This window comes from Nerophis ophidion, linkage group LG23 (assembly GCF_033978795.1).
Source record: "Nerophis ophidion isolate RoL-2023_Sa linkage group LG23, RoL_Noph_v1.0, whole genome shotgun sequence".
Taxonomy (NCBI): domain Eukaryota; kingdom Metazoa; phylum Chordata; class Actinopteri; order Syngnathiformes; family Syngnathidae; genus Nerophis; species Nerophis ophidion.
This window is the reverse complement of record NC_084633.1, coordinates 11,911,097-11,936,236: the sequence shown is the minus strand read 5'-3', so window position 1 is coordinate 11,936,236 and position 25,140 is coordinate 11,911,097. Positions and strand designations below refer to the sequence as shown.

Below are 25,140 nucleotides of genomic sequence, written 5' to 3'. Positions count from 1 at the left end.
AGATGACAGATTTATGAAAGGCAGCGTATGAATGGCAGCTTTAAAAGTTGGCGACCAGATGTCTTTTAACAATGGTTCTTAAATCTGCTCTTTTATTTTATTTTTTTCTCCACTCTTAGATGCGTGGATCGTATGCGATTTGACAACCAAAGACGTGAGTTTACCAGTGTTCCAAAAAAAAAAAAAAAAAAAAAATAGGTAGACGTTAGTGCCGCATTTTCACACTTGTTCTGTTTGGTTTGGTACGGTGAAATCAAATTATCTAAATTTTGGTGTGCACCAAACAAGTCCCCTTGTAAGTAAACTTGGGTGATTGGTTTACATTTCTAGTCATACCCTGAGTATCCAACCAGCTCTAAAGGCATAGGCAGCATTACCTTATGACAGTGTTTTCAACCACTGTGCCGCGGCAAACTAGTGTGCCGTGGGAGATTATCTAATTTAACCTATTTGGTTTAAAAATATTTTTTCCAAAGCAGTAATCTGTTTTCGATTAAAATTGTTTGCACATGATGTGTTGTTGTTGAGTGTCAGTGCTGTCTAAACTTGGCCCAGTAACCATGTAATAATACTCCATATTAGTAGGTGGCTAATTGCTTTGTAGATGTCGGAAACAGCGGGAGGCAGGGTGCAGGTAAAAAGGTGTCTAATACTTAAACCAAAAATAAATAAATAAACAAATGGTGAGTTAAAAGGCATTGAAGCTTATGCCGAACGAAACTATAACTGAACTGGCTACAATGTAAACAAAAACAGAATGCTGGATGACAGCAAAGACTTACTGTGGAGCAAAGACGCCGTCCACAATGTACACCGAACATGACTTGACAATCATCAATGTCCCCACAAAGAAGGATAAAAAGAACTGAAATATTCTAGATTGCTAAAACCAAGTAGATGCGGGAAATAGCGCTTAAGGAAGACATGAAACTGCTACAGGAAAATACCCCCCAAAAAAAGAGAAAAAGCCACCAATATAGGAGCGCAAGACAAGAACAAAAACACAACACACGGGAAAACAGCAAAAAACTCAAAATAAGTTGGGGTGTGATGTGACAGGGGGTGACAGTACACCTACTTTGAGACAAGAGCTATAGTGATGCATGCTTGGTTATGGTTTAAATTCATATCCGACAATTACGACAACTTTTTACTGTCAACTGAGTTTAGTTTTTTAATGATTTCTGCTGGTGGTGTGCCTCTGCATTTTTTTTTCAACACAAAAAATGTGCCTTGGCTCAAAAAAAAGTTGAAAAACACCGCCTTATGATACACGCATATGCCTGAATTAGGTCGTCATTAAAGAGGACCTATGAGGAATTCGGTTTTTTCTGACTTAAAAATGTTGGATACTCGTGTTTAACAATGCCAAAGCGCACTCTGGCTACGTTATGATGTAAAAACGAGGTGGATGTACTTTTTTAGACATGAAGTCAAGCTCTAAAGCCATTACGAATCACAAAAAAAGGTAGGATGAAGTATTATTTTCAGGCTTTTTCTATACAGAGCCTGAATTGATGGAAGAGTGTATAAGTGTACATATTGTGACCGGGTGAATCTACAGTATAAAATGTTTATGAGGTTTATGAAGTTCTTTTTTGGACTGGGAAAAAAATAAGATATATATATTTGAACAGTGTACGTTTTCTAAAAAATACATTTTAAAAGTAACTGTTTAGCAAAATGTACAGCAAAGCTTATCCAAAACATACTATCTAGACCAGAAGGAAGTGTTTTAAATAATAAAAATTAATCTCGAATTCACACCAAATTGTAAAGTTGGGTATTTTAACCCATACCCAACCCATTTGCAAAGATCTGTTCAGTCATTTATGTGTAATGTAAACAATGGACAATAACTGAACGTAATAAGAAGAAGCAATAACACAGAGAGTTAAATTAAAGTGCATCATGCATGTCTGTGTACATTGGCGTACTGTACGTCTGCATTTAAGAAAGCAGAGGCGGACTCTGACCCGCAAAAAAAAAAAAAAAATGGTCTTGAGGAGACAGAACAGCTCCATTTCAAAAAGAAAGGTAAAACAAAAGTTCACTATAGAAAGAAAAAAATATAAATAAATAACGTGACAACTTCAGACAAGCAGAAATGCACAAAATATATATTTAAACATTGTACGCTTTCAAAAAAAAATAAATGATGGTACTTTTGTGGAAGATGGGCGTGGTTTCATTTGCAATCTGGGAACACCTCCAGAATCGAACATCTTGCAGACAGACTAAAAGTACAGGCTTTAAAAGTAACTGTTCAGCAAAATGTACACCAAAGCTTATCCCAAACATACTATCAAGACCAGACGGAAGTGTTTCAAATAATAATAAAAAAAAAAATCCTGGATTCACACCAAATTGTAAAATTGGGTACTTTTACCCATACCCAACCTTCTTTGCAAAAGTCATGTGGTGATCTGTTCAGTCATTTGTGTGTCATATAAACAATGGACAATAACTGAACGTAATAAGAAGAAGCAATAATAACAGAGAGCGAAAAGAAAGTGCATCAGTGGAGGTCAAAGAAAGGTTCTGTTGGGCTGAAAGAGAACTCTCTGGGGGCCATGCAGAGGGCTTGGAGAGGACTTCAATTAAGTCCCTGCAGGCTGAGCATTAAGAGCCCTTATCTTGAGAGCCGGGCCAATAAAGAGGAGAGGGTTAAAAAAAAAACTGCGTTTGTGTGTGTATGTGTGTGTGTGTGTGTGTGTGTGTGTGTGTGTGTGTGTGAGGAGCTACAGGTCACCGTGTACTTGCATAATTCAGCTGGCTGGATAAGAGCTCGGAAGAGGGCACTGGGCCAAGTCGCAGTGAGGGCATAAGACGCACACTACACAGGGTATTCCCTCCCTCTGGGATTGTAACTCCCTAAGAAGTAATGCGTTTGGCGTGTCAGTCGGAGCGTGATATACAGTACTCCGGTTCCTTGAGTTCAGTCTGCTCAGTGAGTGACGGCGCCGTTTTGAAGCTTCAGGTTTGTCATCTTGTTGTTTTGGAAACTGGGCAAGAAGATACTTGGATGGATTTCATCCTGATTCATAACCAAAAGCTGACATCCGTCATTGTACAGAATTTGACTAAAAGGGTACAAATGCCACAAAGGTACAGTATCTTACAAATGTGAGGACTAACTGCACTCTAATAGGGCTCGCACGATTCTGGCCAAGAATAAAATCCGGATTTTTCTCTCTGAAAACTCAGTTTTTGATAATAAAAAAAATAAAAAATAAAAATGAAAAACAAGACAAGCACGCTCTTTGGGCTTGTGGAGGCGGAGCTTCACTCATATAGCGAATACTTCATCTTTCTTTGGTTTTATTTTTTATTTTTATAAAGGATCTCCATTAGCTGGTTACTACAACAACCCACTACCTCAATACAATTACAATTATAAGCATATAATTATAACTACACAATACACAAAACAAACAAAAATCATCATCAAGCAAACTAATTTACAGACTCAGATAAAATATTACTTTCCTTTTAAAAACCTGTTTAGAATAGAATGGAATAGACTTTTATTGTCATTATTGTAATGAACCGGTTCAAAGAACAATGAAATTGGAGCAGATCCCCTAAGGTGCATATACAATATGGTAATATAAATAGTAAAAAAAGATAGAAATGAGAGATATATCTATATATATGTATATATATCCACACAGATGCACATATGCATACATATATACACACATACATATAACATTATTGCACATTATAGTCTGAAAAAATAAAAAAAATAAAAAAATATGACTAATGAGGACATGATGGACATATTGTGCTCACTCAGTGCCTGTTTAATGCTACTATGGCTCTTTAATTTACTTTCAATGCCGGTGAGAATACGAGGCAGGTTATTCCAGGGCGATACAGATCTATAACTAAAAGATTTCCGATTTCTCGATCGCTTGTAATTGGTTACTAAACAAATGCCACACGCAGAATCAACTCCTCACTTTCACCTTTAATACATATCTCTACTCGCTAAATGTAGCAAAAAAGTCGCAAAAGTAGCAACATAGATCCCTTCTGTTATGTCTTATTCTCTGGCAAAGCAGGTGTGTATGAGGTATTTTGACACCACATGGACAAAGATAAGACCTTCTGGAGGAAAGTTCTATGGTCAGACGGTAAAAAAATTAAGCTGTTTGGCAACAATACCCAGCAATGTGTGTGGAGGAGAAACGGTGAAGCCTTTAATCCCAGGAACACCAAGCGTACTGTCAAGCATGGTGGTGGTAGTATTATGCTCTGAGCCTGTTTTGCTGCCAATGTAACTGGTGCTTCACAGAGAGTAAATAGGACAATGAAAAAGGAGGAATACCTAAAATTATCAGCCCCGAGGTTGGGTCTTGGGCGCAGTTGAGTGTTCCAACAGGACAATGACCCCAAACACACGTCAAATGTGGTAAAGGAATGGCTAAATAAGGCTAGAATTAAGGTTTTAGAATGACCTTCCCAAAGTCCTGACTTAAACATGTGGACAATGCTGAAGAAACAAGTCCATGTCAGAAAACCAACACATTTAGCTGAACTGCACCAATTTTGTTAAGACAAGTGGTCAAAAATTCAACCAGAAGCTTGTGGATGGCTTCCAAAAGTGCCTTATTGCAGTGAAACTTGCCAAGGGACATGTAAGCAAATATTACCATTGCTGTATGTATACTTTTGACCCAGCAGATTTGCTCACATTTTCAGTAGAACCTTAATAAATTCATAAAAGAACCAAACTTCATGAATGTTTTTTTTGTGACCAACAAGTATGTGCTCCAATCACTATCACAAAAAATAAGAGTTGTAGAAATTATTGGAAACTCAAGACAGCCATTACATTATGTTTTTTACAAGTGTATGTAAACTTTTAATAGCGATTGTATATGGAAAGCACTCTCACGGGAAGGAGGGCCCTAAAATAGCTTGAGAGATAATCAATTTAACCATTATCTTGTTTTTAAATCATAATTATACATGAATATTCTGATTAAGATTTCAAATCGATTAATTGTACAGCCCTAATACTCATCTCACTTTTAAGCAAGCTAAATATTCTCAATACTTCAGAAAATAATAGTGAATATACAGTTTAGGCAAAAAGTTTGGAAACACCTTCTCATTCAATGCGTTTTCTTTATTTTCATGACTAATTTACATTGTAGATTGTCACTGAAGGCATCAAAACTATGAACGAACACATGTGGAGTTATGTACTTAACCAAAAAAGTTGAAATAGCTGAAAACTTGTTTTATATTCTAGTGTCTTCAAAATAGCCACCCTTTGCTCTGATTACTGTTTTCCACATTCTTGGCATTCTTACACACTCTTGTTATTACATATGTTGGCCAGAAGGGGAGCACTTCAAATTTTTTACACACTTGTTATTTCATATGTCGACCAGAGCGGGGGCAAATTTAAAACCGACACACAGTCAATTTGAAAAAATCCCTCCTTTTTGGGACCACACTAATTTTGACAGATTTCACCACCGGGGGTGCAAATGAGATCTGTAGTTTTATGAAATGTATTACTCCGATGCCACAGATGGGCCCCTGTGCCGCACTTCGGGCAACCTAGCTGTAGAAGCTAACTGTTAATGGCCACTATAGTCTCAGTACCGTATTGTATTTTTCATCCTTACGTCAGCACCGGAAGTCATAAAATCAGCTGTTCACTTTACGGGGTTTTCCAGGGATGAATAGGGAAGTTATCTTTAGCTGCCGTCTTGTTTTATCATGTATGGTTAGAGTGTCCGGCCTGAGATCGGTAGGTCGTGAGTTCAAACCTATAAAAAATGGGACCCAGTGCCTCCCTGCTTGGCACTCAGCTTCAAGGGTTTGAATTGGGGGTTAAATCACCAAAAATGATTCCCGGGCGCGGCCACCGCTGCTGCTCAATGCTCCCCTCATATCCCAGGGTGATGGGTCAAATGCAGAGGATAATTTCACCACACCTGGTGTGTGTGTGTGTGTGTGACCATCATTGGTACTTTGTATTGCTACCTTTGTCAAGCCTACTCTGCGTGGCACAGTGGGAGAGTGACCGTGCGCAACCCGAGGGTCCCTGGTTCAATCCCCACCTAGTACCAACCCCGTTGTGTCCTGAGCAAGACACTTCACCCTTGCTCCTGATGGGTGCCGGTTAGCGCCTTGCATGGCAGCTCCCTCCATCAGTGTGTGAATGTGTGTGTGAATGGGTAAATGTGGAAGTAGTGTCATCATTTATTTGTTTATTTATTTACTCAGTGGCCTAGTGGTTAGAGTGTCCGCCCTGAGATCGGTAGGTTGGGAGTTCAAACCCCGGCCGAGTCATACCAAAGACTATGAAAACGGGACCCATTACCTCCCTGCTTGGCACTCAGCATCAAGAATTGGAATGGGGGGTTAAATCACCACAAATAAATCCTGGGCGCGGCACCGCTGCTGCCCACTGCTCCCCTCACCTTCCAGGGGGTGATCAAGGGGATGGGTCAAATGCAGAGGACAAATCTCGCCACACCTAGTGTGTGTGTGACAATCATTGGTACTTTAACTTTAAGTTAATGTTTACTTTGTATGCGCATTAAATCAACAACAAAAGAAAATCCTGACTTTGGAGCAATGTTCACAGACTCTAGTATTTGGCTCTTCAGTAGAAGCTGTGCTTTTCCGTATCGGGACCATCATTTCGGTCCTAACTTGTTCGCCGTTCCACATATGGAAGGTATTTTTCCTTGTTAATGTCTCAAGAAGGGTAGAAATCCAAGAAAACACACACACACACTCCATGTTCGCATCCCTTTCAATTGTCGGCACCGTCCGTGACCACAGCTGGACCCTGTTATCCATAATCCAGTGGGGGTGATCTGTCAACGTGACAAAGGGGGCCAAGAGAGATTTGGGAGGCAGGAACAAGATTTGCGCGGGGATAAACGCGGATAAAAAAGATTAGGAAAGCAGCATGTCTGTACTGTATACCTCCAGCAAACACATGCCACACAAAGATACGTCTGAATATGTCAGCTATGTTAATGAAAGACAAGCAGACTGCATGTCATGCTGTCAAGTATGAGCTAGTGCATTGCTCAGATTGCGATCTGTCACCGGTTGTACCTGTATGACCTAACTGAATTATATATTTTTTTTCAAGAATGGCTCTGAGCGTGAGCTATCATTCTAACACATGAATGTGGGGCTTTTTTCTCCGCTGTCATTACAATGCTTTTGTCGTCATGCTGTGGTGAATTATAGAAGTATTCTGCGGCAATAAATGCAGCCATAAAAGACTGTTGGATTGTCGACCATTTATTATAGACATTCATCAACACACCCATTGTCATTATCGAAACTGTGATGCAGACAGTCTTCTTATTAGTATCATCCTTCACATTGTTTTGCAGTTTATATCCTGAAAGAACAGAAAGAAACTCGGCTATACTTTAGAGAAGGGGTCGGGAACCTTTTTGGCTGAGAGAGCCCATCCATCCATTTTCTACCGCTTATTCCCTTTCGGGGTCGCGGGGGGCGCTGGCGCCTATCTCAGCTACAATCGGGCGGAAGGCGGGGTACACCCTGGACAAGTCGCCACCTCATCGCAGGGCCAACACAGATAGACAGACAACATTCACACTCACATTCACACACTAGGGCCAATTTAGTGTTGCCAATAAACCTATCCCCAGGTGCATGTCTTTGGAAGTGGGAGGAAGCCGGAGTACCCGGAGGGAACCCACGCATTCACGGGGAGAACATGCAAACTCCACACAGAAAGATCCCGAGCCTGGATTTGAACCCAGGACTGCAGGACCTTCGTATTGTGAGGCAGACGCACTAACCCCTCTGCCACCGTGAAGCCCGGCCGGCTGAGAGAGCCATGAAAGCCAAATATTTTCCGTGAGAGCCATATAATACTTTTAACACTAAATACAACTCTCAGGTTCAAAAACTGATGACATCTATTAAATAGACAAGAAGCAAGGAATTAAACAGAGACTGGATTCAATTTAGCTCAATGAGGAGAAACGCGAAGACCTGTACCCTTGTACAAGAGAATTCTACGCCTCCTCTTTTATTTGGACTTTCCCTTATTACAACAAAAAAAATGCGTTCATCTCTTATTTTTATTTTTTGTAACATTGTTATTCTGACGCTAACCAATAATAAATAAAATATTTTTGACCATTAATGCGACTTATCGAACAGGTGCGATAGAAACGGATGGATGGATTCAAATGTTTTATATTTTGAACGTTATTTTTGACACTGTGATTACCAGCGGGATTATTGATTACGTGTTAAGCAACGTCAGCTAAGATTTATCTGAGAGCCATATGCGGTCATCAAAAGAGCCACATCTGGCTCGAGAGCCATAGGTTCCCTACCCCTGCTTTAGAGCATAGGCGCTGATCCTACGGACAATGCCGAGCACCCAACTTGGATTGATGGCATCTTTCAATCTTTAAGATCATTTTTGAAAAAAAATCAATCTTGATGTTAATTTTGTGACCAGTTTGTTCCATTTTACATAAAAATAAAGTCACAAATCATACAGTCTATAATTAAATAAAGTCAAACCAAAAACTTCTTTGTGCCTAAGTCACAATCATCTTGACTTTGAACAAACTACACACGAGCGAATAGCCATACATGTCACACTAAGGAGTGGCAGTATGAACGATGACAACACTGTCATAAACAAGTGTCATATAGTGAAACCACACTAAACAACAACGACAAAACACATTTTGGAAGAATATTTGCACTACAACACAACATAAACACTACAGAACAAATTCCAAAAATTCCCTGCGGCCCCAACTCTTCCGGGACGCTAAAATGTAAACAAACGCCATTGGTGGATCTACAACTAAAATCCAATGCAATGATACCAAGTACAATTGCGTATCCAGTCGATTCCACTATGATTACATCGATATTTTTTTAAATCACAAAATCTTCTTTCATTTTTTTTATTCATTTATATAATATTTATAAACTCAGGAAATATGTCCCTGGACTTTGAATACGACCAATGTATGATCCTATGACTACCTGGTATCGGATTGATCCCAAATTTGTGGTATGATCCAAAACAACAGAAGAATAAGTGGTTATTACATTTCAACAGAAGTGTAGATAAAACATGTTAAAAGAGAAAGTATGCAGATTTTAACAGAAAATGAACAAGTAGATTAATAATTAATTTTCTACCACTTGTCCTTAATAATGTTGACAAAATAATAGAATGATAAATGACACAATATGTTAAATTAAATTAGGAGCCTTTGTTTGTTTTCTTACTAATAAAAGACAAGTTGTCTTGTATGTTCACTATTTTATTTAAGGACACAATTGCAATAAGAAACATATGTTTAATGTACCCTAAGATTTTTTTGTTGAAATAAGGCCAATAATGCAATTTTTGTGGTTCTGTTTATTTAGAAAAGTACTGAAAAGTACTGAAATACTTTTGGTAACAGTACCAAAATATTGGTATCGGGACAGCACTAATACACACACACACACACCGAGCACCCACTGGCAGAAATGTAGATCGGCGCCTATGCTTTAGAGTAGTCAGTGTACAGCATGTTGAGCGAAAATGACTCAACTCATAGACGGATTATTGTCTGGCATGCTGGTCCGGGGGTTATACTGCGGTCTACTAAGTGGAAAAAATGTCAACACACTTCTTGCAATCATCAAAAACGTTGGCGTCGACAGACTTGTTATTAATGCGACATTCTTTGAACGGCAGGATTCAAACGTTGAGTAATATTTCTACGGAAGACACAATAATGTGGAACAAGCGATACGACTGTGACAAGCAGTGTGTGCACTCACTCGGCGCGAGATCTGTACCAAACTAAGTGTAGTTTATTTTTTTGGTTGCGGTAGTGAAGATCTCCACTGCATCTTGGGGACTTTCATATATTTTGCACCATTCCATGTAGCAAAATAAGGACAAAATTATATGAATACCTTTTCATTTTCTTTTTAATGCAGCAGTGCAGTTCTACGCCACTCCCACTACAAAAGTACAACAAAATAAAACCATGCAAAATTATTTATTATTACTTTAGTTATTATTAATTGTGTATGCGTCACTACTGATAAAAAAATGATGAATACAAGGAGTAGGGATGTCCCGATCTGATATCAGTCTGATATCGGCTAAAGTGGATTATATCAATTTGCATCTAAAATACCTGACATACGCGCTCCTATAAAAGAAGTCCTGCAGCGTGTTTATTTGTGTAGGTTGCTCTTTTTTTGTATTTTAATAAGGTCATTTACACAAGGCAAACAGCTAACAGCTACACAACAACACACAAACTAGACATACGTAACACAGGTGTGTCAAACTCATGGAAAAAAATCTACTACCCAAGTTGGCCGGACCGGTAAAATCACGGCACGATAACTTAAAAATAAAGACAACTTAAAAATAGAACAAGGACATATATGAAATTGTACAAATCCAAATGTTGTTGTTTGTGGGTTTTTTTTACAATTAACTCTTGCGGTTAATACTATATGTACTTTATTTGGCGTTATTTATATTTTCAGAATAAATTATGTGATGATGGTGTTAATTTTCAATCTATCAAGATAAAAAAATTATATCAGATTACAGGATGTTATTAATGTAGTTTGCTCATTTTTCTCGACTGATGTACTAACATCATGTGGTTTATTTTGTACATATCTAGCATCATCTACAAAGATACAAAGAATTTGCTATTGCGACATCCAGTGGACACATTTAGAACCGCTGTTTCTTTCATTCAAAAATTTCAGGTTTATTTTCAACCTTAGCAAACTCCTCCCGCGGAGTTTGACACCCTGACTTAATAGAGCAATATTGCACTCTAAAACATTTGTCAATATAAACATATATCAAATAATTACAGTTGCATAATACAAAGCCTCCAAGGCAGAAGCATATTACAAAACGTGTCCACATAATTCAACTTATTGCGTCATCATTTATTGGGGCCAAAAACAATTACTAATCCACTTCCACTTCAGTATAAGTCCTTTCCAGACGGTTAATGATAAATAGTTGTTTCACACCTATCATCACTCTCTGTTCGACTAATTTCACTGGGTCAAACATTTTCTAACATTCCATACGACAAAATATTGAAACTATGGACGATTCGTGCTGGTTTTATATCGCATTGCATCAATTTCCGGGCTAGAGCACACCAAAATATACGACCCACCCACCTAATTGTTTCATTCCATGCGGGGGCTGTTTTCCTTTTGGACGGCTGGATTTATCGTCTTTGGCTTGTGCATTTCTTGTTCACGAGTGAGGGAAGAGTGGATCGTGAGATCGACAGGCGGATCGGTGCGGCGTCTTCAGTAATGCGGACGTTGTACCGATCCGTTGTGGTGAAGAAGGAGCTGAGCCGGAAGGCAAAGCTCTCAATTTACCGGTCGATCTACATTCCCATCCTCACCTATGGTCATGAGCTTTGGGTCATGACCGAAAGGATAAGATCACGGGTACAAGCGGCCGAAATGAGTTTCCTCCGCCGTGTGGCGGGGCTCTCCCTTAGAGATAGGGTGAGAAGCTCTGTCATCCGGGAGGGACTCAAAGTAAAGCCGCTGCTCCTCCACATCGAGAGGAGCCAGATGAGGTGGTTCGGGCATCTGGTCAGGATGCCACCCGAACGCCTCCCTAGGGAGGTGTTTAGGGCACGTCCAACCGGTAAGAGGCCAAGGGGAAGACCCAGGACACGTTGGGAAGACTATGTCTACCGGCTGGCCTGGGAACGCCTCGGGATCCCCCGGGAAGAGCTAGACGAAGTGGCTGGGGAGAGGGAAGTCTGGGTTTCCCTGCTTAGGCTGCTGCCCCCGCGACCCAACCTCGGATAAGCGGAAGATGATGGATGGATGGATGGGCTTGTGCATTTTGTCGTTTCTTCTCAATATTGAGGGTGAGTCCATAACACGCCTAACCGCTGACTAAATGATCATATGAGTGTGTTTGATTTAATGTAAGCATTATCATTGACATACCATGACCCGTTAGGTAATTTCATTATTCTGATGTGACAAGTCTACATTTATTTTATATCGGATCAATATTAGTCAACATTTAAAGCTACAGTGCCGGAAGTGAAAAAGTTGTATCAGGACACGTCTGAAAAGGAGTAAAAATAAGAAACTGCCAGGCCAGCAGTTACTCATCGGCTGCAATCAGCGGTCTAAAGATCAACAAAGATCATGGAAGCGTGAAGACATTTGGGGTTTAAAAGAAAGAGGGGGCACGCCTTGAGGTTAAGGATCAGGCTCAGATTAGTGCCTCTTCCATTGCTCCGTGTTCTGTGACCCCAGACAACACAGATAACAAGCCTGGTTTGACACACACCACACACACGTGATATCAGGTTTCTCTCCCACCTGAAAATTGTTCTTGGCGTAAGAAATGTAAAACCTTTCAGACGGTATCACTGCCAACAACTATAACTGGGATCCTACGGATGCTGGCAAGACTTGATATATTTCCGTAGTCTCTACCGGTTCGGGTTTTGTCCAATTCGGCCATGTCCGACCAGGGCCGTCTTTCGTCGCCATACCCGTACCGCGTTAGAAGCCACAGCGAAGGTTTATCTGTCTGAGATCTCCACCGTGAAGTTCTCACATTACACACACATGAAAGTCCGGCCTAGACAACGTTGGCTTTCATCTGTTTCTTATTCCTGTCCAATGTAGCCTCTATGGTGCTGCTCTGGCTAACAAAAAGACCCCTGTGACCCACCTTGTTTTTAACTAGTGTAGCATGGAGCACTCGTTCTAGTTTTATCCGTCACTCATAAGTGATACTGATCAATTAAACACAATGCTTAATATAAGACAGATTCCCCAACTATATCAGCTAAAGAACCACATTATTAACTAGTCTATATTGTATTGATTTCCAGGATAGAACCCCCCAAAATATATGCCACACCCACCTAATTTTTCCAATCCATGCGGGGGCTGTTTTCCTTTTGGATGGCTGGATCTATCGTCTTTGGCTTGCGCATTTTGTCACGTCTTCTCTATATTGAGGGTGAGTCCATAACACGCTGAACCGCTGACTAAATGATCATGTGAGTGTCTTTGATTTAATGTGAACATTTTCATTCATCTCTGGTGACCCGTTCGGTAATTCCGTTAATCTGATGTGACGAGGCTAAATTTATTGGCAGCATGTGACGCTTGTGAAACTGGAAAAAAAATCCATAAATTAGCCGCAGTGTTGTATAAAACGCAGCATTCAAAGCAAGGGGGAAAAATACAAGAAATTATGGCAACAAAAGTTTCTGCAAACATTAAATTGGGGGCATACTGGCGAACAACATCATCTAAAGTTTCTACTCTGTATTTGATCAGGAAAAGCAGAAATTCAGCTATTTTAACCTAATGGATGGTTAAAAACTATTGGAATCTTACATTAGATACATTTATAACATAGTTCAAAGTAGCGAATTATAGTCCAGGAATCCCAGCACCGTATAGATTACTGCATGCAATAATGTATTACAAAAAACTTGGCAATAAATGATTCGCCTGTTCATACTGATCCGAATATAAGACGACTCTGAATATAATACCCCAACTATATCAGCTCAAGAATCAAGCTAGAAATGTGGCTCCTCTCCTACTTTTGACTGCGTAAATAACACAACATTCATTAATGTATGACTCAAACACAAATAATTCCTGATGATCAATAAAATAATGTATCAACACGAATATAGGACCGCCCTAAATATAAGACGACACGTCTTTCTAAACTGATAAACATCTTATGTTTCAAATTAGCATCATGACTCGTCTGTTAACTAACTAGTCTAACCTTTGAGACACTTTACAGCCCTTTGAGACTCTTATATAAATAAACATTGATTAATTGATTGACACTTTTTTGTATGTTTGAATTTGAATTTTTTTTTTAATATTAGATTAATAATTTTCTAAAATTGGGATTAATCGTGATTAATCACACTTGCTACAAAACCTAACTAATCTGCGCTACTTTTTTTTGACAACTTTGCCACGGGTATACCTCACCAGCGTTGTTTTTTTGCACACTGCTAGCGGCTGCCTCGAAACATGTTTTGCTTTTAGTTTGTACTTTAAACTTGTTGTACTGTGATACAAGATGTCATTGCTGCAATATATGCAAATTACCTTATTTTTTGGGATGTATTTTTAAACTACATTCGTTGTATAAAGTTTACATACATTTGTAAAGAACACCAAGTCATGGCTGTCTTGAGTTTCCAATAATTTCTACAACTCTTATTTTTTTTTTGTGATAGTGATTGGATCACCTACTTGTTGGTCAACAAAAAACATTCATGAAGTTTGGTTCTTTTATGAATTTATTATGGGTCTACTGAAAATGTGACCAAATCTGCTGGGTCAAAAGTATACATACAGCAATGTTAATATTTGCTTACATGTCCCTTGGCAAGTTTCACTGCAAAAAGGTGCTTTTGGTAGCCATCCACAAGCTTCTGGATGAGTTTTTGACCACTTCTCTTGACAAAATTGGTGCAGTTCAGCTAAACGTGAAGTGAAGTGAATTATATTTATATAGCACTTTTCTCTAGTGACTCAAAGCGCTTTTACATAGTGAAACCCAATATCTAAGTTACATTTAAACCAGTGTGGGTGGCACAGGGAGCAGGTGGGTAAAGTGTCTTGCCCAAGGACACAACGGCAGTGACTAGGATGGCGGAAGCGGGATTCGAACCTACAACCCTTTAAGTTGCTGGCACGGCCACTCTACCAACCGAGCTATGTGTTGGTTTTCTGACATGGACTTGTTTCTTCAGCATTGTCCACACATTTAAGTCAGAACTTTGGGAAGGCCATTCTAAAACCTTAATTCTACCCAGTTTTAGCCATTTCTTTACCACTTTTGACGTGTGTTTGGGGTCATTGTCTTGTTGGAACACCCAACTGTTACCAAAACCCAACCTCCGGGCTGAAGATTTAAGGTTGTCCTGAAGAATTTGGAGGTGCTTTACTCTCTGTAAAGCACCAGTTCCATTGGCAGCAAAACAGGCCCAGAGCATAATACTACCACCACCATGCTTGACGGTAGGGATGGTGTTCCTCACCTTTTCTCCTTCAAACATATTGCTGGGTATTGTGGCCAAACAGCTCAATTTGTGTTTCATCCGACCACAGAAAGTCTTATCTTTGTCCATGTGATGTCAGATAAAACAAAAATTGAGCTGTTTGGCTGTTTGGTCACATTTTCAGTAGACCCATAACAAATTGATAAAAGAACCAAACTTCATGAATGTTGTTTTGTGACCAACCAGTATGTGCTCCAATCACTCTATCACAAAAAATAAGAGTTGTAGAAATTATTGGAATCTCATGGCCGTCATGACATTATGTTCTTTACAAGTGTATGCAAACTTTTGATCGGAACTGTATTTTTAAACTAAGTTTTTTCTCTTCATTCTTCTTTGCACATATTAAGCGGTTAAAACAAAGGCGCATGTGCACGCCAAATAAATTGCGTGGTTAATCTGCGTTTATACAGGATTAATGCAAAACATTTTGTAATTATTAACATGCACTCACATGTAAAATGTTGGCGTCTTCCCATCATTCACACAGTAACATTGTCTAGTTCATGCATGCCATTGAACAATAATAACACTTACGCGAACAGCCCTGTAAACACGTAGATAAATTATCCTTAGGTTGGAGCCATGGGCCGCGCTTGTTGTCAAGCTGCCTTTTGCCTTTTTGTTCTCTGTTGAAATAAGAGCGCGGCTTAAAACCGGGGAAGGTGTGGCCGGCATCAGGCAAGGCACACTGACTGACAGCCCGCCAGTCCGTACTAGACAAACAATGTCACATGCGCTCTTCAAGGAAACACACGCACATGTCCTCGGGCTCTTTGAAGACAACATTGTGCAAATACTTCTTACGGCTTCCTCTTCCTGCATTATCCTTCGATACTTGTATTCTTAAAAGAGACTCCGTCGGTGTCCTTAAGGAAGTTGTGGGCAGATCAACTTTCACTCGGACGTGTGGACGCTGAAGTCGGCTCGACAGGAGAGCTCTGTCTGAGCAAAGCCTCAGAATAAAGAGAGGAAAAGCAGCACTGTGCCATAATTAACTGTCACAATGATTGATTGGTAGTTTTTCGCTTGAGGAATTTGCGTTGGTTGACTCATGTACTCCTGAGCCGCCGCTCACAAATAGGTAGAAATGTGTCAAAACGTGCACCTCTACTTTATTGCTTGTGCTATTATTTTTTCTGACAGATGCACAACATAGTGACATCGTTATTAAACACAGTAGCTTTTTTTTTAATACATATATATTTTGTGTATGTATTAGGGTTGTACGGTATACCGGTATCAGTATAGTACCGCGATACTAATGAATCATATTCGGTACTATACCGCCTCTAAAAAGTACCGGTCCCCCGCACCCCTGTCGTCATCACATCATGACATTGCTGGTTTACGAGCAGGCGAGCATGTTCGGCAGCGCACAACCACGCCGTACTTACAAGCAAACGCAGTGTGCAGACTGGAGAGACCGCTGATGGTGACCTTCTACCGCTCGGCTATCGAGAGCCTGATGACGTACTGCATAACAGTGTGGTACGCCAGCTGCACTGAAGCAGACAAACCGGCGATTCAGAGGGTCATAAAGTCTGCACAAAAAAATCATCGGCTGTCCCCTGCCCTCCTTGAAGGATTTACACAACTCCTGTTGCCTCAACAGAGCAAAAAAACATTACCAAGGACAGCACACACCCTGGCTTCCACCTGTTCGACTTGCTACCATCGGGCAGGCGCTACAGGTGCATCAGAGCCAGAACAAACAGGCTCAGTGACAGCTTTTTTCCCAAAGCTGTCACCATGTTGAACTGTAACTTATAATAATAGTAATTCACCCCTATACAATATCCTACCCTAATACCCTACTGTGCAATACTACCCTTCCAGTGCAATACGTCCGACACTGACACTTCGGTACTCTTGTCTTATTCTGTAAATTGCACAGTGTTTTGTATTTCTATAGTGTTTTGTAAATTGTACAGGATTGCTTATTATTTTCATTGGATAATAGTCTGTTTATTTTAATTGTTAGTTTTTTCCTTTATTACCTCTTGTGTTATTTATTTCACCCTATATTTGTTCCCACTAACGCACCTTAAGTTGGAATCTTTAATCTCATTATATGCAAATATAATGACAATAAAGTCCATTCTATTCTATTTTATTCTATTCTATTCTAGACAGAAAAGGGAGAACGGACGCGTTTTGGCTTAAAAAGTAACATTGAGGTGAAGTGATAACACTGAAACGCCCTCAGGAAAAGGCGCTTTAAGACAGCTAGCTCGCTAGCGGCTAACGTCCAATCGCAGACGGCAGTGTTTTAGCTACTTCTAAATCATTAATCCTCGTCTCTGTGCCGACAAATAAAGTAAGTTTCTTACAAGTATCATCCCTGCAGGACGAGGAATAGCTAAACATGCTTCACTACACACCGTAGCTCACTGAGTCAAAATGTAAACAAACGCCATTGGTGGATCTACACGTAACACCCACTGTAATGATACCAAGTATAGGAGCGTGTCTGGTCGATACTACTATGATTACAACATGATTTTTTTGGCATCGCAACATCTTTTGTTTTTTTACAACTTGTGTTATGTTTATAAACTCAGGAAATATGTACCTGGACACATGAGAACTTTGAATATGACCAATGTATGATCCTGTAACGACTTGATATCGGATTGATCCCAAATTTGTGGTATCATCCAAAACTAATGTAAAGCATCCAAACAACAGAAGAATAAGTGATTATTACATTTTAACAGAAGTGACGGCGACGGGCGGGGGGGGCAGAGGGATGCGGGAGCGGTACTTTTCAGAGGCGGTATAATACTGAATAGGATTCATTAGTATCGCGTAGAGATGTCCGATAATATCAGCCTGCCGATATTATCGGCCGATAAATGCTTTAAAATGTAATATCGGAAATTATCGGTATCTGTTTCAAAATGATCGGTATCGGTTTCAAAAAGTAAAATTTGTGACTTTTTAAAATGCCGCTGTGTACACGGATGTAGGGAGAAGTACAGAGCACCGATAAACCTTAAAGGCACTTCCTTTCAAATATCAACGGCTTTACACACACGCAAGTCAATGACCAAGCACACTTGGTCAACAGCCATACAGGTCACACTGAGGGTGGCCATATAAACAACTTTAATACTGTTACAAATATGCGCCACACTGTGAAGCCACACCAAACAGGAATGACAAACACATTTCGGGAGAACAACATGAACACAACAGAACAAATACCCAGAACCCTATGCAGCACTACCTATTCCGGGACGCTACAATATACACCCCCGCTAACCCTCAACCCCGCCCACCTCAACCTCCTCATGCTCTCTCAAGAAGAGCATGTCCCAAATTCCAGGCTGCTGTTTTGAGGCATGTCAAAAAAAAAAAAATGAACTTTGTGACTTCAATAATAAATATGGCAGTGCCATGTTGGCATTTTATTCCATAACTTGAGTTGATTTATTTTGGAAAACCTTGTTACATTGTTTAATGCATCCAGCGGGGTATCACAACAAAATTAGGAAAATAATGTGTTTATTCCTCAACTGTATATATCGGTATCGGTAGTTAAGAGTTGAACAATATCGGTTATATCGGCAAAAAAACCCATTATCGGACATAGCTGGTATCGCAATACTATACAACCCTATTGTGCACGATTGGCTTTTTTTTTTTTTGCTCAAAATGTAGTAAAAGAGAATAAAGGAATAAGGAACCAATTTAGATCAGTGGTTCTCAAAGGGGGGTACGCGTACCCCTGGGGGTACTTGAAGGTATGCCAAGGGGTACGTGAGATTTAAAAAAAAATATTCTAAAAATAGCAACAATTCAAAAATCCTTTATAAATATATTTATTGAATAATACTTCAACAAAATATGAATATAAGTTCATAAACTGTGAAAAGAAATGCAACAATGCAATATTCAGTGTTGACAGCCAGATTTTTTGTGGACATGTTCCATAAATATTGATGTTAAAGATTTCTTTTTTGTGAAGAAATGTTTAGAATTAAGTTCATGAATCCAGATGGATCTCTATTACAATCCCCAAAGAGGGCACTTCAAGTTGATGATTACTTCTATGTGTAGAAATCTTTATTTATAATTGAATCACTTGTTTATTTTTCAACAAGTTTTTAGTTATTTTTATAACTACAAGACCACTACAAATGAGCAATATTTTGCACTGTTATACAATTGAATAAATCAGAAACTGATGACATAGTGCTGTATTTTACTTCTTTATCTCTTTTTTTCGAACCAAAAATGCTTTGCTCTGATTAGGGGGTACTTGAATTAAAAACATGTTCACAGGGGGTACATCACTGAAAAAAGGTTGAGAACCACTGATTTAGATGTTGTGTTCAGATTGTTAACTGCCGTCCTGTGTGTTTTTTAAATTTTTTTAGTACAATTTGGATTAAATCTTACAGTTAATACATGTGATCGGTATTGGACGATGTCACTCAAGGGTGATCGTATTCAGCAGCCTAAAACTCTGATCGGAACATCCCTGGCCTTCAATAGCATTTTGACCATAGCTCATGTATATTTTTTGCATCACATTTTTAAAGAACCCAACCTGTTTTTCAGGCTTCGGCCGTCCTTCACTTTCTTATCCGAGACTTTTCCGTTTGTGATCTTTCAAGTCATTCCGCTCCACCCAGCTTGTTTTCTTTTTTTTTTTTTTTTTCTTCTCCAACCCTTTGACATGTGCCACACGCAAGATAAACAAAAAAAAAACGGAGATAAGCTGTGTTGATTAAGAACTTCACAATGAAATGTATTGTGAAACTCTCGCCTGGTGCCGCGCCAGCAAGGAGGCGGCAGGTCGGCGGTTTCTCCGCCTCCGACGCAAAGATGGCGGGAAATCTTCAAAAATGTACAGTAAAGAAAAAAAGTATTGAGTCAGCCACTGATTGTGCAAGTTCTCCCTCTTATAGGTCTGTAATTTTCATCATAGGTACACTTCAACTGTGAGAGACAGAATGTGGAAAAAAAAATACAGGAATTCACATTGTAGGAATTTTAAAGAATTTATTTGTAAATGATGGTGGAAAATAAGTATTTGGTCAACCATTCAAAGCTCTCACTGATGAAAAGAGGTTTTGGCTCAAAATCTCACGATACATGGCCCCATTCATTCTTTCCTTAACACGGATCAATCGTCCTGTCCCCTTAGCAGAAAAACAGCCCCAAAGCATGATGTTTCCACCCCCATGCTTCACAGTAGGTTTGGTGTTCTTGGGATGCAACTCAGTATTCTTCTTCCTCCAAACACGACGACTTGAGTTTATACCAAAAAGTTCTTTTTTGGTTTCATCTGACCACATGACATTCTCCCAATCCTCTGCTGTATCATCCATGTATCCATTTTGGTATAAACTCAACTCGTCGTGTTTGGAGGAAGAAGAATACTGAGTTGCATCCCAAGAACACCATCCCTACTGTGAAGCATGGGGGTGGAAACATCATGCTTTGGGGCTGTTTTTTTGATAAGGAGACAGGACGATTGATCCGTGTTAAGGAAAGAATTAATGGGGCCATGTATCGTGAGATTTTGAGCCAAAACCTCCTTCCATCAGTGAGAGCTTTGAAAGGTTGACCAAATACTTATTTTCCACCATAATTTACAAATAAATTCTTTAAAATTCCTTCAATGTGAATTCCTGGATTTTTTTTTTCACATTCTGTCTCTCACAGTTGAAGTGTACCTATGATGGAAATTACAGACCTCTGTCATCGTTTTAAGTGGGAGAACTTGCACAATCGGTGGCTGACTAAATACTTTTTGGCCCCACTGTATATTAGTTTTTGAGGCCTCCTTCGAGACACCTCTATACATACTAAAAAAAAAAAAAAGGTGTAGATTGTATGAAACTTTTCTCAGATATGTGACGGAATCGTGTAAGTCAACAAAGCGATCGCACTCCTGTGCCAAACTAGTTCCAAAACAAGCGAACGCTGCCATCCAGCATGTAAAGACATCCGTCAGCAACAATCCGTCAAAAACCTTGGCGTCACAGTTCGTCTGCGGCAGGTGTGCACGACCACGAGATTCCTGGTGTGGAACGCAAGCACACAAGGGTCAATGATAAGTGAGGTTCGGTGTTGATGAAATCTAAGAATAACCCCGAGGAATACAATGGATGTGAATTATATTGCGCTTTTTTTTTTTCTCAAGAGAAAATACATAGTGAGACCAGTCGTGGTCAAAAGTTTACATACACTTGTAAAGAACATAATGTCATGGCTGTCTTGAGTTTACAATCATTTCTACAACTCTTTTTTGTTTTGTGATTGAGTGATTGGAGCCCATGCTTGTTGTTCACCAAAAAAACATGAAGTTTGGTTCTTTTATAAATTTATTATGGGTCTACTGAAAATGTGAGCAAATCTGCCGGGTCAAAAGTATTCATACAGCAATGTTAGATGTCCCTTGGCAAGTTTCACTGCAATAAGGCGCTTTTGGTAGCCATCCACAAGCTTCTGGATGAGTTTTTGACCACTCCTCTTGACAAAATTGGTGCAGTTTAGAATCAGAATCAGAATCATTTTTATTTGTCCGTTCCAACATGTACAAGACACATCAGAACTGAAATTACGTTTTCGGCACAGTCCCGCTAAGACGAGACCGCCGACGGATCAGCCGGTTACAGCGCTCCTTAGCTAAATCAATCAGAATAGAATAGTATAGAATGGACTTTATTGTCATTATATTTGCATATAATGAGATTAAAGGCCTACTGAAATGAGATTTTCTTATTTAAACGGGGATAGCAGGTCCATTCTAAGTGTCATACTTGATCATTTCGCGATATTGCCATATTTTTTGCTGAGAGGATTTAGTAGAGAACATCGACGATAAAGTTTGCAACTTGGCGACTTGTCCAGGGTGTACACCGCCTTCCGCCCGATTGTAGCTGAGATAGGCACCAGCGCCCCACGGGACTCCAAAGAGAATAAGCGGTAGAAAATGGATGGGTAAGAAGTGACAAGAATGGGGAGTGTTTGTAAATGTGCATACTGTGTTGAGGTCCTTTAGAGTCTTGGTGCTCCTGGTTAACCTTTATAAATGTGTCCGAGACTTGAACATTAACTCTAAACATACTGGACTCTTAAAAAAAAAAAAAAAAAACTCAGGCTCCAGACAGCTTCTTTCAGTAGCATTGGTAGTCCTATAACCTTATATAGACCCTCGCCCCCTTAGGTGACAATTTGACAGGTGCTCCTGAAGAGCAAAGGTAAGGCGGGTATGAATGATGCTTTGGGATCGTAGCAAAGAACAGCAATTTGTCTGCAGCGTGTTTGCTCGTAATCCACACATCCGCTCAAACACGTCATTACGTGTGTGCACAGGATTCCTGAGCTGACCTGTAAAAGGCCGACATAGTGTTTACCTAGTGGAGGATACATCGCCCTTTGTGTAGTTTTCCTCCTTTGAGTAGCTATATTAACATCAATAACTTACTATTTAATAGTTCCTGTCGAATGAGTGTTGTGTTTATCCGAAACAAAGATCGGATAGAGCAGGGGTCGGCAACTCAAAAATGTTGAAAGAGCCATATTGGACCAAAAATAAAACAATAAAAATTGTTTAAAAGCCTTATATACCGTATTTCCTTGAATTGACGCCAGGGCGCTAATTAATTTAAAACCTCTTCTCACTCCTGCGCTTGTCAAAGGCATGCGGTAAAAGTAAGCATGCGCTAATTATTTTAAAATCTCTTCTCACTCCGGCACTTACCAAAGGCATGCAGTAAAAATTTGAGTGTGATGTAAGCTTGGACTTTAAATCCTACTGAATCGCTCTTAATCTTCTTGCCTTTATGCGATTTCAAATTACCGGTATTGAAATCAGCCTCCTCCATTTTGAAAATGATGACAGGGGTAGTGTCACGAGTGACGTCACGAGTTTGACCAGGCGGTAATTCTAAACATGCGCTAATTATTTTGGGAAGCGAGTTTGACTTGGACCTCTTTCAGAGATGTGTGAAAATGGAAAAAGATGAAGAAAAAAATTAACATTTTTCTTTGTGTAGGAGAACAAACATGACACAAACCTTCCTAATTGTTAAAAAACCCCACTGTTTATATTAAACATATTTTATTGATGGGAGTATTTGGCAAGCACCGTTTTGTCCTCCTAATTTCAGCGATCCTTGAACTCATCGTTGTTCATTACACAGAAAGACGTGTTTCATGCCACTCTTTTGTCTCATTTTGTCCACCAAACGTTTTATACTGTGCGTGAATGCACAAAGGTGAGCTTTGTTGATTTTATTGATTTGCTGGCGTGCTTATCAGGCAAGTTTGGTCAATCCATGACGGCAACCAAACTTATTCCTTACATTAGGCGCACCAGGTTTAAAGGCACACTGTCGGGTTTTAAGGGGAAAAAAAGATTTTAAGGCCTACTGAAATGAGATTTTTTTATTTAAACGGAGATAACAGGTCCATTCTATGTGTCATACTTGATCATTTCGGGATACTGCCATATTTTTGCTGAAAGGATTTAGTAGAGAACATCGACGATAAGGTTAGCAACTTTTGGTGCTGATAAAAAAGCCTTGCCTGTTGGGGAAGTAGCAGACGATATGCGCGTGACATCACGGGTTGTAGGGCTCCTCACATTGTTTATAATCATAGCCACCAGCAGCGAGAGCGATTCGGACCGAGAAAGCGACAATTTCCCCATTGATTTGAGCGAGGATGAAAGATTTGTGGATTAAGAAAGTGAGAGTGAAGGACTAGAAAAGAAAAGACTTTACAGTGGGAGTGATTCGGATGTTATTAGACAAATTTACTAGGATAATTCTGGAAAATCCCTTATCTGCTTATTGTGTTACTTGTGTTTTAGTGAGATTATATGGTCGTAGCTGAACAACCTGAAGGTCGGCCCCGCACTTTTCTTGAGCACCGGTCGACGGGTGGTGGCGATGCCCATCTCTGCCCTTTGCAAGGGACCCTCTTCGAAACACAATCTTTCGAATTGATAGCTTTATAATACACTGTACTTTGTGTGTGTGGTCCATTCCAACCGTGTTCGCTTGACCGCTCTGTTCCATAGTAAAGCTTCACAGTCATCTTTCGGGAATGAATACAATGAAACACCGGCTGTGTTTGTGTTGCTAAAGGCGGCCGCAATACACCGCTTCCCACCTACAGCTTTCTTCAATGATGTCTCCATTATTCATTGAACAATTTACAAAAGTTACAGCCACACAGATGTCCAGAATACTGTGGAATTATGCGATGAAACCGACGACTTACAGCTGGGAACGGTGCTGGAACAAAATGTCCTCTACAATGCGTGACATCACGCGCACGCGTCATCAGCAGGATACTTCGGCGCGAAATTTAAAATTGCAATTTAGTAAACTAACCCGGCCGTATTGGCATGTGTTGAAATGTTAAGATTTCTTTATTGATATATAAACTATCAGACTGCGTGGTCGGTAGTAGTGGGTTTCAGTAGGCCTTTAAGTGCGCCTGATAGTCCGGAAAATACGGTAGTTGATGAATTGACCATACTTTGCTACTTATTCAAATGTACAGGGAGGTTATGTGTGGTCATTCCTATGGTCTAACCCACACAAAACTGTCAAGAGTGGCAGCACAGACCGAGGTCGAAATGTTCCGGGTTTTCACAAGAACCAGCCAACTCTCCCCGCTAACACTGACACATTGTGTGCACGGCAAATATTTTACCGGAAGCCGGCTGACACACTATTCACAGATTCCTCAAACCTGAGGAATGCACGTGTGCATGTGTTTTCACCAAAAGTCAACAGCTCCCTCTCTCCCCCCGGCCCCGCCCTCTCTTTTGAGCAGAACCAGGCCCTTTACAGAACTCCAGGGGAAGTCGAGAAGCAATTAGTGAGAGTAGCGGTGTGCGTCCAGACGCCAGAGGCGGGCTGCACACCCAGACCCCGTCACAGCTCACTGACAATTAGCATAACAGGAATGAGCGAAGGACAGCGACTACTCTTGACCATTTTAAGCTTAGTGTTTACGTTTTTCTCATTTAATG

The 25,140-nt window shown here is 40.0% G+C and overlaps 2 protein-coding genes across 5 annotated transcripts in view; one reads left to right on the top strand and one right to left on the bottom strand.

Moving 5' to 3' along the window:
- Positions 1–25,140, top strand: part of coro7 (coronin 7) — a 350,254-nt gene that overhangs the window by 178,964 nt on the left and 146,150 nt on the right. The window lies entirely within an intron of this gene.
- Positions 1–25,140, bottom strand: part of vasnb (vasorin b) — a 50,221-nt gene that overhangs the window by 8,918 nt on the left and 16,163 nt on the right. Inside the window, exon 1 of one of the 3 annotated variants that reach the window (XM_061884836.1) lies at positions 15,669–15,827. The exons of 1 other annotated variant lie outside the window; for it this stretch is intronic. In XM_061884836.1, coding sequence (XP_061740820.1) covers positions 15,669–15,809 — 141 coding nt within the window. In that variant the 5' untranslated portion in view covers positions 15,810–15,827. Of the gene's footprint in view, positions 1–15,585; positions 15,828–25,140 lie in introns of those variants that run through there. One more of the 3 variants, XM_061884839.1, reaches the window with a different exon arrangement.